This window comes from Carassius gibelio, chromosome A21 (genome assembly GCF_023724105.1).
Source record: "Carassius gibelio isolate Cgi1373 ecotype wild population from Czech Republic chromosome A21, carGib1.2-hapl.c, whole genome shotgun sequence".
NCBI lineage: Eukaryota > Metazoa > Chordata > Actinopteri > Cypriniformes > Cyprinidae > Carassius > Carassius gibelio.
In genome coordinates, this window is record NC_068391.1 from 1,744,434 (window position 1) to 1,757,166 (window position 12,733).

Here is a 12,733-nt window from a genome sequence, read left to right on the forward strand (position 1 = left end):
CCTAGTAACACCCTAGCAACTTTGGTTTTCTCATTTCCCAAGGACACACTAGCAATTGCCTAGCAACCACCCAGAAAACCCTAGCAACCGCCTAGTAACACCCTAGCAACTTTGGTTTTCTCATTTCCTCAGAACACACTAGCAATTGCCTAGCAACCACCCAGAACACCCCAGCAACCGCCTAGTAACACCTTAGCAACAGCCTATTAACCCTCTAGCTTTTTTTGTGTTCAAATTTCCCAAAAACACCCTAGCAACTGCCTAGCAACAACCCAAACCAACCTTGCAAATACCTAGTAACACCTTAGCAATTTAGTTTTTTTCACTTCCCCAGAAGTCAAGTCAAGTCACCTTTATTTATATAGCACTTTAAACAAAAAAGATTGCGTCAAAGCAACCGAACAGCATTAATTAGGAAAACAGTGTCAATAATGCAAATGGACAGTTAAAGCCAGTTCATTATTGAATTCAGTGATGTAATCTCTGTTCAGTTTAAATAGTGTCTGTGCATTCATTTACAAACGGCAAGGATATTCGTCATCCAGTTTTTTATATCGACTATGCATTCCATTAGCTTTTCAAATTGGTGTGTTTCACCAGGCCACAAAGAAATATAGAGCTGAGTATCTTCAGTATAACAGTGAAAGCTAACACCGTGTTTCCTGACGATAACTCCCGAGGGTAACATGTAAAGTGTGAAGAGTAGCGGCCCTAGTACTGAGCCTTGAGGCACTCCATCCAGCACTTGTGATCGATATGATACCTCTTCATTCACTGCCACCAATTGATGGCGGACATATAAGTACGATTTAAACCATTCTAATGCACTTCCATTAATGCCTACAAAAAGTGTTCTAGTATATGCAAAAAGAATGTTGTGGTCAATAGTGTCAAACGCAGCAGTAAGAGCCAACAGCACTAATATTGGATCTTAGTGAACCCCCTAGCAATTTCCTAGCAACCGCCCAGAACAACCTTGTAACCACCTAGTAACATTCTAGCAACTTTGGTTTTCTAATTTCCCAAGGATACCCAAGCAACTGCTTAGCAACCACCCAAGACACCCTAGCGACTTTGGTTTTCTGATTTCCTCAGGAAACCCTAGCAACCAACCAGAACAACCTAGCAACCGCCTAGTAACACCCTAGCAACTTTGGTTTTCTCATTTCCCCGGGACACCGTAGCAGCTCCCTAGCAACCACCCAGAGCACCCTAGCAACTGCCTAGTAACACTCTAACAACTTTGGTAATCTCATTTCCCCAGAACTTCCTAACGACCACCTAGTAACTACACAGGAAACCCTAGCAACAGCTTGGCTAAACCCCAGGACCCCATATCCAATGTTTAGCAATGCCTTTGTCCTCAAACAGACCTGAGAAAACACATAGTGATCTCTCTGTCTGAAAGACTTCAAACATTCAAACTAAAAGCTTTTCAAATGGCTTCAAACTTCCAGCTGTAACATAACGCCTATCTTGAAGGTCATGAAGTGTGTGTTTTTATGTGTGTATGTGTGTGTGAGAGAATGTTTAGGCTTTCAGAAAAATCTCCATTATTCTCCAGTTTATTCTTTCCCACCAAAGTTTGAACTGAAACCCAAAAATGTGACATTCACTGTCAGCACAGTTCACACGCACTAAAGCTGCCATCTAATCATTCCACAAATATTTCAAAATGTGCTCTGAGTGGGTTTGTTATGGAAACTGAATGCTATTCTTCTACTTTAGTCTTTATGGATCAATATTCTCATTCACACACTTGCTTCTGAAGAGCAGAGAAATCTGAAGGAAAAAAAATCAGTCAGTGCTAAAAGTGAAAAAAAAAAAGTGTTCCTGAACGTTATGAAAGCTTTAGTTCAGCATGTTCTCTAAATATTCACAAAGTAGCATTTAAAAAGCATTTCACTGCATGCCATTCAAACTGTTTGAATGCATGTTATTCAAAATGTTGCCTGAACCAGGAACGTTCAGATTCTGGTCATTTTGTTCATTTCTCTCTCTCTCTCTTTTTAATGCTACACTTTTTCCAATTCAGCAGTTTCTGATGTTTTCTAGTTTTATTAATTGTTTTTTAAAAGTTTTCTGAAATGGAAACTGGGGACATTTTTATGTTTTTGCTTTTTAATTGTTGTGAATTCTATAAACTATTATTGCAAATAATCATTTTTATGACGTTTTTGGGTTAAACTGTGCATAAATTGTAATTAATAAAAGTAAATAATAATAATTGCCAATAGCAGATCAAAGATCAACAGCTCAAAATAGCATTAAACAGCTATGACTTTACAAGCTAATAACATATAATAAATAAAACTGTAATTACAAAAAAAAAAAAAAAGATTTTTTTTTTTCATTTTCAGTGACTGAAGTAATTTAAAAAGTTTATTTTTTTTTTAGTTTATTTTTTTACGAGGTAAATTCTGTTAGTATAGTTTATTTTAGTCTCGGATAAATAGCATTCAGATGCCATACATGAGTTATATAGTTTGGTCTTTTTAAAAACCGCTGTTCCCTTCGGTAGCTTCCTCTCTGCTTTCCGTTAGACACATCATATCTTTTTAATAGTGGCATGACTTCTTTAAATGACGAGTATCCTGTATCTAGAGGAGTGGAGGTTTCATCCTGAGCCTGCTGTTCATCTGTCTGTGGTTTATATAAATGAATCAGTCTCCAGACGGCTTCCTGTCATACCTCATGCTGCTCTCATGATCAGTAACTCTGTGCTTTTGTTAATTTAACATGCTGGCTTGTATGTCACTATAACCGGATGAACATCGTGTTGTGCTGATCTGGTTTTGTTTAGACTGAAGTTAAGCTGAGGCTTTCCACTGCTCTCCTGTAAGTTTACAGGCCTGTTTCACACATGGGTTCAGTTCACAGGAAATGCATGAACTGATCAAATCACACCCTAAATGCAATGCAAGTCACTTTGGATAAAAGCATTAACCAAATGCATGAATGAAAATTAAATAAACTCAACAGAAAATCTTAAAATGCACTATATGCAATCTTTGAGTAATTTAAATTGTCTGGATTATTAGATCAACTAGCATTTGGTTATTCCCAGAAATGTAATACATGACATTTATATATCTATAACTAGACTGATATTGCCAGATATGCATAATCTTCACATAAGTGCATTCTCTGAAAAGTTTAAGATATGTAAGATAAATCAAATTATTTGTACATTTGTTAATAATATTTATATTTTGGTTATTTTATATATATATATATATAAAGCAACCATATATGTCAGCAATACATATATATTTTATCTTTATATGCAACTTTTTTAAATAACACGGGCTAGATGTATACAGTATTGTTCAAAATAATAGCAGTACAATGTGACTAACCAGAATAATCAAGGATTTTCGTATTTTTTTTATTGCTACGTGGCAAACAAGTTACCAGTAGGTTCAGTAGATTGTCAGAAAACAAATGAGACCCAGCATTCATGATATGCACGCTCTTAAGGCTGTGCAATTGGGCAATTCGTTGAATTAGTTGAAAGGGGTGTGTTCAAAAAAATAGCAGTGTGGCATTCAATCACTGAGGTCATCAATTTTGTGAAGAAACAGGTGTGAATCAGGTGGCCCCTATTTAAGGATGAAGCCAACACTTGTTGAACATGCATTTGAAAGCTGAGGAAAATGGGTCGTTCAAGACATTGTTCAGAAGAACAGCGTACTTTGATTAAAAAGTTGATTAGAGAGGGGAAAACCTAGAGGTGCAAAAAATGATAGGCTGTTCAGCTAAAATGATCTCCAATGCCTTAAAATGGAGAGCAAAACCAGAGAGACGTGGAAGAAAACGGAAGACAACCATCAAAATGGATAGAAGAATAACCAGAATGGCAAAGGCTCAGCCAATGATCACCTCCAGGATGATCAAAGACAGTCTGGAGTTACCTGTAAGTACTGTGACAGTTAGAAGACGTCTGTGTGAAGCTAATCTATTTTCAAGAATCCCCCGCAAAGTCCCTCTGTTAAAAAAAAGGCATGTGCAGAAGAGGTTACAATTTGCCAAAGAACACATCAACTGGCCTAAAGACAAATGGAGGAACATTTTGTGGACTGATGAGAGTAAAATTGTTCTTTTTGGGTCCAAGGGCCACAGGCAGTTTGTGAGATGACCCCCAAACTCTGAATTCAAGCCACAGTACACAGTGAAGACAGTGAAGCATGGAGGTGCAAGCATCATGATATGGGCATGTTTCTCCTACTATGGTGTTGGGCCTATTTATCGCATACCAGGGATCATGGATCAGTTTGCATATGTTAAAATACTTGAAGAGGTCATGTTGCCCTATGCTGAAGAGGACATGCCCTTGAAATGGTTGTTTCAACAAGACAATGACCCAAAACACACTAGTAAACGGGCAAAGTCTTGGTTCCAAACCAACAAAATTAATGTTATGGAGTGGCCAGCCCAATCTCCAGACCTTAATCCAATTGAGAACTTGTGGGGTGATATCAAGAATGCTGTTTCTGAAGCAAAACCAAGAAATGTGAATGAATTGTGGAATGTTGTTAAAGAATCATGGAGTGGAATAACAGCTGAGAGGTGCCACAAGTTGGTTGACTCCATGCCACACAGATGTCAAGCAGTTTTAAAAAACTGTGGTCATACAACTAAATATTAGTTTAGTGATTCACAGGATTGCTAAATCCCAGAAAAAAAAAATGTTTGTACAAAATAGTTTTGAGTTTGTACAGTCAAAGGTAGACACTGCTATTTTTTTGAACACACCCCTTTCAACTAATTCAACTAATTGCCCAATTGCACAGCCTTAAGAGCGTGCATATCATGAATGCTGGGTCTTGTTTGTTTTCTGAGAATCTACTGAACCTACTGGTAACTTGTTTGCCACGTAGCAATAAAAAATATACTAAAAACCTTGATTATTCTGGTTATTCACATTGTACTGCTATTATTTTGAACAATACTGTATGTTAATATATGAAATGTTTCCCATTTCTGATGTTTTTACTTCATATGTAAATGTAATATACATATTCACGTTCCGTATATTGCATATTGGTTTCCTTTCAGTATACTTTTTAATATTTAGATTTTTCGTTTATTTATTTCTGATACGAGTGCATCACAAAGTGCAGTTTAACAGTCAACTGTGACAAGAATAAAACAAAACAATAATAACAATAAAAAAATTAAGCCCTTCATGGGTTTTATTCAAAATATAAATGGAAATACTCTAATGGAAGTACGTGAAACAGGCTTAACTCACTTCAGCTTGAATTGAATCAAGTCTGGTTGATCACGTGAAGCTTGCAAATTAGTTCAAGGACTGAAACATGATCTCCTTAAATACATGAACTTGTTTTCCCAACTCCCACTATTTTTATAACTCATATTTTATTTTTATAACTCGTACTAAATCAATCTTGTCTTTCTTATCTCTAATCTTATATGTTCTTCTTTTCAGCCGTCTGCAAAGAAAGACACATCATACGCTCCTGTCGCCGCCAAAGTGAACGATCAAGACGAGAAAAATGGCACTTTTATCGGCATGATGCCTGTGGACAAGTCTTAAGCGGCTGTGTGTGTGTGTGTGTGTGTGTGTCACAGGTGCTTTCACTCTCAGTAGAGCGGTGTGTGTCAGTCGTCATGATTCACACTCGTTAGCAGACAAGCATCTCGATGAACGACTGAACACACACACATTTCATGGTCACTCTGCACCCATTTCATTTCATATTTATACACTTTAAGCAACATTTAAAACTGCTGTCAGGGATTTTTTTAAAGAGTATCACAGATCAAATGTTAAGAAACTCAATTTGGACCCAAATGCAGCCCTCGCTGTCCACTGATTACTCTACTGAAATCAGGCCTAAATTTAAGATTTATGTGTTTGAATTCCATCTACATTAAACTTAATGTGATGCATATTTGTCATTCATACATAACAAAGCCAGATTTCTAAACAACTAATTTGCATTCATTAGATGTATTATGTTTTCATGGTTGAAATATGACTAGATGTTGAACAAGCAATTTTTAATAAAATGCATGAGATTGAAACAGATTGTATTTGCTGATAGTAGATATATAAACCTTGTTATTGTATAAAACACATTCAGTTCTTTAGCACTAATACAGTTTCATTTATGACTGACAAATATGCATCGTATAAGTTTATTCCAAGTCATTCAAATCGTATATAAATTTCATAAATCTTTTCCACACATGAATTGTTCCTGAATTTAAACAGAATATAGAAAGTAGTTTTACCTTGACATGACTGACCGCAGCCAAACACACACATGTGACAAACAATAACACAACCTCTCCTGTGTGAACGAGCCACATGTGACTGAACCTGCTGTGCCTTTCATCATGAAGAGTGTTATTTCAGTGAACAGCTGATTCATTCATAAGCTTAAAATACTAAAGTTGTTGATTTGATGTTGTGGAATATGTAATCTAACGTCTGCGGTCATTTCAGACATACACACTTCTCTGAACGTGATCTTTGATCCTCAAACACTGAACGCAGACGACTGCCTGAATGATTTTAGATGAGAATTGTTCTGAAATGAATATAATCTATAAGTATTATTAGACAGCAGAATTGCAATGAGCGTGCACTTCTTTTACTGTTACTGAACTAATATTTCAGGATCTTTTCTGAAATATGAACAAGTATTTTCAAAGCTTCAGTCCTTATATTTTCGTTATTTAGGATCAAACGGTGGTTTTGACACGTTACTGTTTAATGTGTTTGCACTGGCTTTCCTAAACTAGATGCTTCAGCGCAAACTCATAACATAATAACCTCTTATCATAACTCAAGGTATTTATTATCATATTGCACTAAAATACACAATATTAAATTTAATTCTGTGGCTGCACATTTAACGCACTGTTTTTTGAGATGGTCAAAATAGTTTCGAACTCTAAACGATTTATTTGAATTGATATGATTTCTTTATGTTGTTATATTGATGTGCCAAACATCTTCATGTTGTTATACTGAGTTCAAAAAATAAATATTGCACTTGATGAGTTAGATTTGCTTGGATGTCAATGGAAGAAATCAATTTTTGAGTTCAGATGTTAGTGTTTAAGAATGAATGTAACTTGGTTTAAATGCCTTTCGGGTCTTTTCAGCATTTCAGGTGTTTAATAATGCAAAATCATGCCTTCATCAGTGTGTAAACTAAAACTCAGTGGCCTTCGATCTGTTTAATGCCTTCTGCATCTGTCCAGCTCTTAGATTTCTAGATTCAGACTGCACAAATAATTGTACAGTTTTGTATATAAAATGAAGCCTTTATTTGGTGGATTTATAAGAAAATATAATAAAAAGTCTCTCTGAAAGGCACATATTTGGTCATTTTTGTGTTGTACTTTTTATTTTCATTTTTTGCTTTTTTTCCTCATAATTATTAAAAATAACTCCTCTACTTCTAAATGTCTGGGGCAGGTGAGAGAGTGAGTGTCCTGGGACTTTTGAGGGAGTGAGTGTCCTGGGACCCGTGAGGGAGTGAGTGTCCTGGGACAGGTGTGGGAGTGAGTGTCCTGGGACTTTTGAGCGAGTGAGTGTCCTGGGACCCGTGAGGGAGTGAGTGTCCTGGGACCCATGAGGGAGTGAGTGTCCTGGGACTGATGAGGGAGTGAGTGTCCTGGGACTTTTGAGGGAGTGAGTGTCCTGGGACCCGTGAGGGAGTGAGTGTCCTGGGACCCATGAGGGAGTGAGTGTTCTGGGAACCGTGAGGGAGTGAGTGTCCTGGGACAGGTGTGGGAGTGAGTGTCCTTGGACCCATGAGGGAGTGATTGTCCTGGGAACCGTGAGGGAGTGAGTGTCCTGGGAACCTTGAGGGAGTGATTGTCCTGGGACTGATGAGGGAGTGAGTGTCCTGGGAACCGTGAGGGAGTGAGTGTCCTGGGACAGGTGTGGGAGTGAGTGTCCTTGGACCCATGAGGGAGTGAGTGTCCTGGGAACCTTGAGGGAGTGATTGTCCTGGGACTGATGAGGGAGGGAGTGTCCTGGGACCCGTGAGGGAGTGAGTGTCCTGGGACCCATGAGGGAGTGAGTGTCCTGGGACCCATGAGGGAGTGAGTGTCCTGGGACCCGTGAGGGAGTGAGTGTCCTGGGACAGGTGTGGGAGTGAATGTTCTGGGACCCATGAGGGAGTGAGTGTCCTGGGACAGGTGTGGGAGTGAGTGTCCTGGGACCCGTGAGGGAGTGAGTGTCCTGGGACCGGTGAGGGAGTGAGTGTCCTGGAAACCGTGAGGGAGTGAGTGTCCTGGGACAGGTGTGGGAGTGAGTTTCCTGGGACCCGTGAGGGAGTGAGTTTCCTGGGACCCGTGAGGGAGTGAGTGTGCTGAGACAGGTGAGGGAGTGAGTGTCCTGGGACCCGTGTGGGAGTGAGTGTCCTGGGACCCATGAGGGAGTGAGTATCCTGGGACCCATGAGGGAGTGAGTGTCCTGGGACCCATGAGGGAGTGAGTGTCCTGGGACCGATGAGGGAGTGAGTGTCCTGGGACCCGTGAGGGAGGGAGTGTCCTGGGACTGATGAGGGAGCGAGTGTCCTGGGACAGGTGTGGGAGTGAGTGTCCTGGGACCGATGAAGGAGTGAGTGTCTTGGGACTGGTGAAGGAATGAGTGTCCTGGGTCCCGTGAGGGAGTGAGTGTGCTGAGACAGGTGAGGGAGTGAGTGTCCTGGGACCCGTGTGGGAGTGAGTGTCCTGGGACCCATGAGGGAGTGAGTGTCCTGGGACCCGTGTGAGAGTGAGTGTCCTGGGACCCATGAGGGAGTGAGTGTGCTGGGACCCGTGAGGGAGTGAGTGTCCTGGGACCCGTGTGGGAGTGAGTATCCTGGGACCCGTGAGGGAGTGAGTGTGCTGAGACAGGTGAGGGAGTGAGTGTCCTGGGACCCGTGTGGGAGTGAGTGTCCTGGGACCCATGAGGGAGTGAGTGTCCTGGGACCCATGAGGGAGTGAGTGTCCTGGGACAGGTGTGGGAGTGAGTGTCCTGGGACCGCTGAGGGAGTGAGTGTCCTGGGACTGGTGAAGGAATGAGTGTCCTGGGACCCGTGAGGAGTGAGTGTGCTGAGACAGGTGAGGGAGTGAGTGTCCTGGGACTGGTGAAGGAATGAGTGTCCTTGAACCCATGAGGGAGTTAGTGTAGTATGGGAGTGAGTGTCCTGGGACTCGTGAGGGAGTGAGTGTCCTGGGACTGATGAGGGAGTTGGTGTCCTGGGACCCGTGAGGGAGGGAGTGTCCTGGGACAGGTGTGGGAGTGAGTGTCCTGGGTCTGGTGAAGAAATGAGTGCTGTGAGGGAGGGAGTGAGTGTCCTGGGACAGGTGTGGGAGTGAGTGTCCTGGGACTGGTGAAGGAATGAGTGCAGTGAGGGAGTGAGTGTCCTGGGACAGGTGAGGGAGTAAGTTCTGGGACTGATGAGGGAGTGAGTGTCCTGGGACCCGTGAGAGAGTGAGTGTGTTGAGACAGGTGAGGGAGTGAGTGTCCTGGGACTGGTGAAGGAATGAGTGTCCTTGGACCCGTGAGGGAGTGAGTGTAGTATGGGAGTGAGTGTCCTGGGACTCGTGATTGAGTGAATGTCCTGGGACAGGTGAGGGAGTGAGTGTACTGGGACCCGTGAGGGACGGAGTGTCCTGGGACAGGTGTGGGAGTGAGTGTCCTGGGTCTGGTGAAGAAATGAGTGCGGTGAGGGAGGGAGTGAGTGTCCTGGGACAGGTGTGGGAGTCAGTGTACTGGGACTGGTGAAGGAATGAGTGTCCTTGGACCCGTGAGGGAGTGAGTGTAGTATGGGAGTGAGTGTCCTGGGACTGATCAGGGAGTGAGTGTCCTTGGACCTGTGAGGAAGGGAGTGTCCTGGGACAGGTGTGGGAGTGAGTGTCCTGGGTCCGGTGAAGAAATGAGTGCAGTGAGGGAGTGATTGAGTGAGTGTCCTGGGACAGGTGTGGGAGTGAGTGGCCTGGGACTGGTGAAGGAATGAGTGCAATGAGGGAGTGAGTGTCCTGGGACTCGTGAGGGAGTGAGTGTCCTGGGACTGATGAGGGAGTGAGTGTCCTGGGACCCATGAGGGAGTGAGTTTGCTGGGACTGATCAGGGAGTGAGTGTCCTGGGACCCGTGAGGGAGGGAGTGTCCTGGGACAGGTGTGGGAGTGAGTGTCCTGGGTCTGGTGAAGAAATGAGTGCAGTGAGGGAGTGAGTGAGTGAGTGTCCTGGGACAGGTGTGGGAGTGAGTGTCCTGGGACTGGTGAAGGAATGAGTGCAGTGAGTGAGTGAGTGTCCTGGGGCTCGTGAGGGAGTGAGTGTCCTGGGTCTGATGAGGGAGTGAGTGTCCTGGGACCCATGAAGGAGTGAGTTTGCTGGGACTGATCAGGGAGTGAGTGTCCTGGGACCCGTGAGGGAGGGAGTGTAGTTTGGGAGTGAGTGTCCTGGGACTCGTGAGGGAGTGAGTGTCCTGGGACTGATCAGGGAGTGAATGTCCTGGGACCCGTGAGGGAGGGAGTGTCCTGGGACAGGTGTGGGAGTGAGTGTCCTGGAGCTGGTGAAGAAATGAGTACAGTAAGGGAGTGAGTGAGTAAGTGAGTGAGTGTCCTGGGACAGGTGTGGGAGTGAGTGTCCTGGGTCTGGTGAAGAAATGAGTGCAGTGAGGGAGTGAGTGTCCTGGGACTCGTGAGGGAGTGAGTGTCCTGGGACTGATGAGGGAGTGAGTGTCCTGGGACCCGTGAGGGAGGGAGTGTAGTTTGGGAGTGAGTGTCCTGGGACTCGTGAGGGAGTGAGTGTCCTGGGACTGATCAGGGAGTGAATGTCCTGGGACCCGTGAGGGAGGGAGTGTCCTGGGACAGGTGTGGGAGTGAGTGTCCTGGAGCTGGTGAAGAAATGAGTACAGTAAGGGAGTGAGTGAGTAAGTGAGTGAGTGTCCTGGGTCTGGTGAAGAAATGAGTGCAGTGAGGGAGTGAGTGTCCTGGGACTCGTGAGGGAGTGAGTGTCCTGGGACTGATGAGGGAGTGAGTGTCCTGGGACCCATGAGGGAGTGAGTGTGCTGGGACCCATGAGGGAGTGAGTGTAGTATGGGAGTGAGTGTCCTGGGACAGGTGTGGGAGTGAGTGTCCTGGCACTGGTGAAGGAATGAGTGCAGTGAGGGAGTGAGTTTCCTGGGACCCGTGAGGGAGGGAGTGTCCTGGGACTCGTGAGGGAGTGAGTGTCCTGGAGCTGGTGAAGAAATGAGTGCAGTAAGGGAGTGAGTGAGTGAGTGTCCTGGGACAGGTGAAGGAATGAGTGCAGTGAGGGAGTAAGTGTCCTGGGACTGATGAGGGAGTGAGTGTCCTGGGACCCATGAGGGAGTGAGTGTGCTGGGACCCATGAGGGAGTGAGTGTCCTGGGACAGGTGTGGGAGTGAGTGTCCTGGCACTGGTGAAGGAATGAGTGCAGTGAGGGAGTAAGTGTCCTGGGACTGATGAGGGAGTGAGTGTCCTGGGACAGGTGTGGGAGTGAGTGTCCTGGCACTGGTGAAGGAATGAGTGCAGTGAGGGAGTGAGTTTCCTGGGACCCGTGAGGGAGGGAGTGTCCTGGGACTCGTGAGGGAGTGAGTGTCCTGGAGCTGGTGAAGAAATGAGTGCAGTAAGGGAGTGAGTGAGTGAGTGTCCTGGGACAGGTGAAGGAATGAGTGCAGTGAGGGAGTAAGTGTCCTGGGACTGATGAGGGAGTGAGTGTCCTGGGACCCATGAGGGAGTGAGTGTGCTGGGACCCATGAGGGAGTGAGTGTCCTGGGACAGGTGTGGGAGTGAGTGTCCTGGCACTGGTGAAGGAATGAGTGCAGTGAGGGAGTGAGTTTGCTGGGACAGGTGAGGGAGTGAGTGCGATGAGGGAAGTGAGTGCCCTGGGACAGGTGAGGGAGTGAGTGTCATGGTAAAGGTCAGGGAGTGAGTGTGCTGGGACAGATGAGGGAGTGAGTGTGCTGGGACAGATGAGGGAGTGAGTGTGCTGGGACAGATGAGGGAGGGAGTGAGTGTGCTGGGACTGATGAGGGAGTGAGTGTCCTGGGACAGGTGAGGGAGTAAGTGCGGTGAGGGAGTGAGTGTCATGGTAAAGGACAGGGAGTGAGTGTGCTGGGACAGATGAAAGAGTGAGTGTCCTGGGACCCGTGAGGGAGTGAGTGTCCTGGGACTGATGAGGGAGTGAGTGGAAACTGGTGAAACTGCTCACGGAAGACATCAAACTTCAGAGAGACACCGGAGAGAAGAGTGTGAATTTTATATTTTTGAGAGAATGGTTAACAAATACATTATTTATTAGCCATTTTCCATTAGCCAAGAGGAAGAGGATTGTACATTAGAGTTTTTAAACATCTTTTTAACTGTCATATTGTCAATGAAACTTATTTCTGTAGATATTTTTTTGTGATATACGTAAAGAATTAAATGTATAAGTTTAATAGATTATTCTTTTTTTGTGTGTGTAATTTATTTGTAAATGAGCCTGAGTATATGCATATGTTTTGCATATTCACATGTATAAATAAAAGGGAAGTAATTATGTACATAGTTTTTTTTAATGCAGCTTATTTTTCCACAAAACATTCTTTCATATGTTTATTATTTTTTCCTGAAAATATTTTTTAATCATTTAAATAAATTGTTCTATACATAACTGAAAGTACTTTTTACAACCATTTACAACATATCTTAAGATTAACATCAGAAAAACAAAATCAGTTTGAGCCCAGCC

General features: G+C 43.9%; 1 protein-coding gene across 2 annotated transcripts in view; it reads left to right on the forward strand.

The window, feature by feature from the left end:
- Positions 1 to 12,733, forward strand: part of scarb2b (scavenger receptor class B, member 2b) — a 59,598-nt gene that overhangs the window by 15,070 nt on the left and 31,795 nt on the right. Inside the window, exon 12 of one of the 2 annotated variants that reach the window (XR_008149107.1) lies at positions 5,453 to 5,993. Coding sequence is in view for 1 of the 2 variants with exons in the window: in XM_052536774.1 (XP_052392734.1) it covers positions 5,453 to 5,560 (108 nt within the window). In the remaining variant the exon portion in view is untranslated. Of the gene's footprint in view, positions 1 to 5,452; positions 7,355 to 12,733 lie in introns of those variants that run through there. The other variant, XM_052536774.1, reaches the window with a different exon arrangement.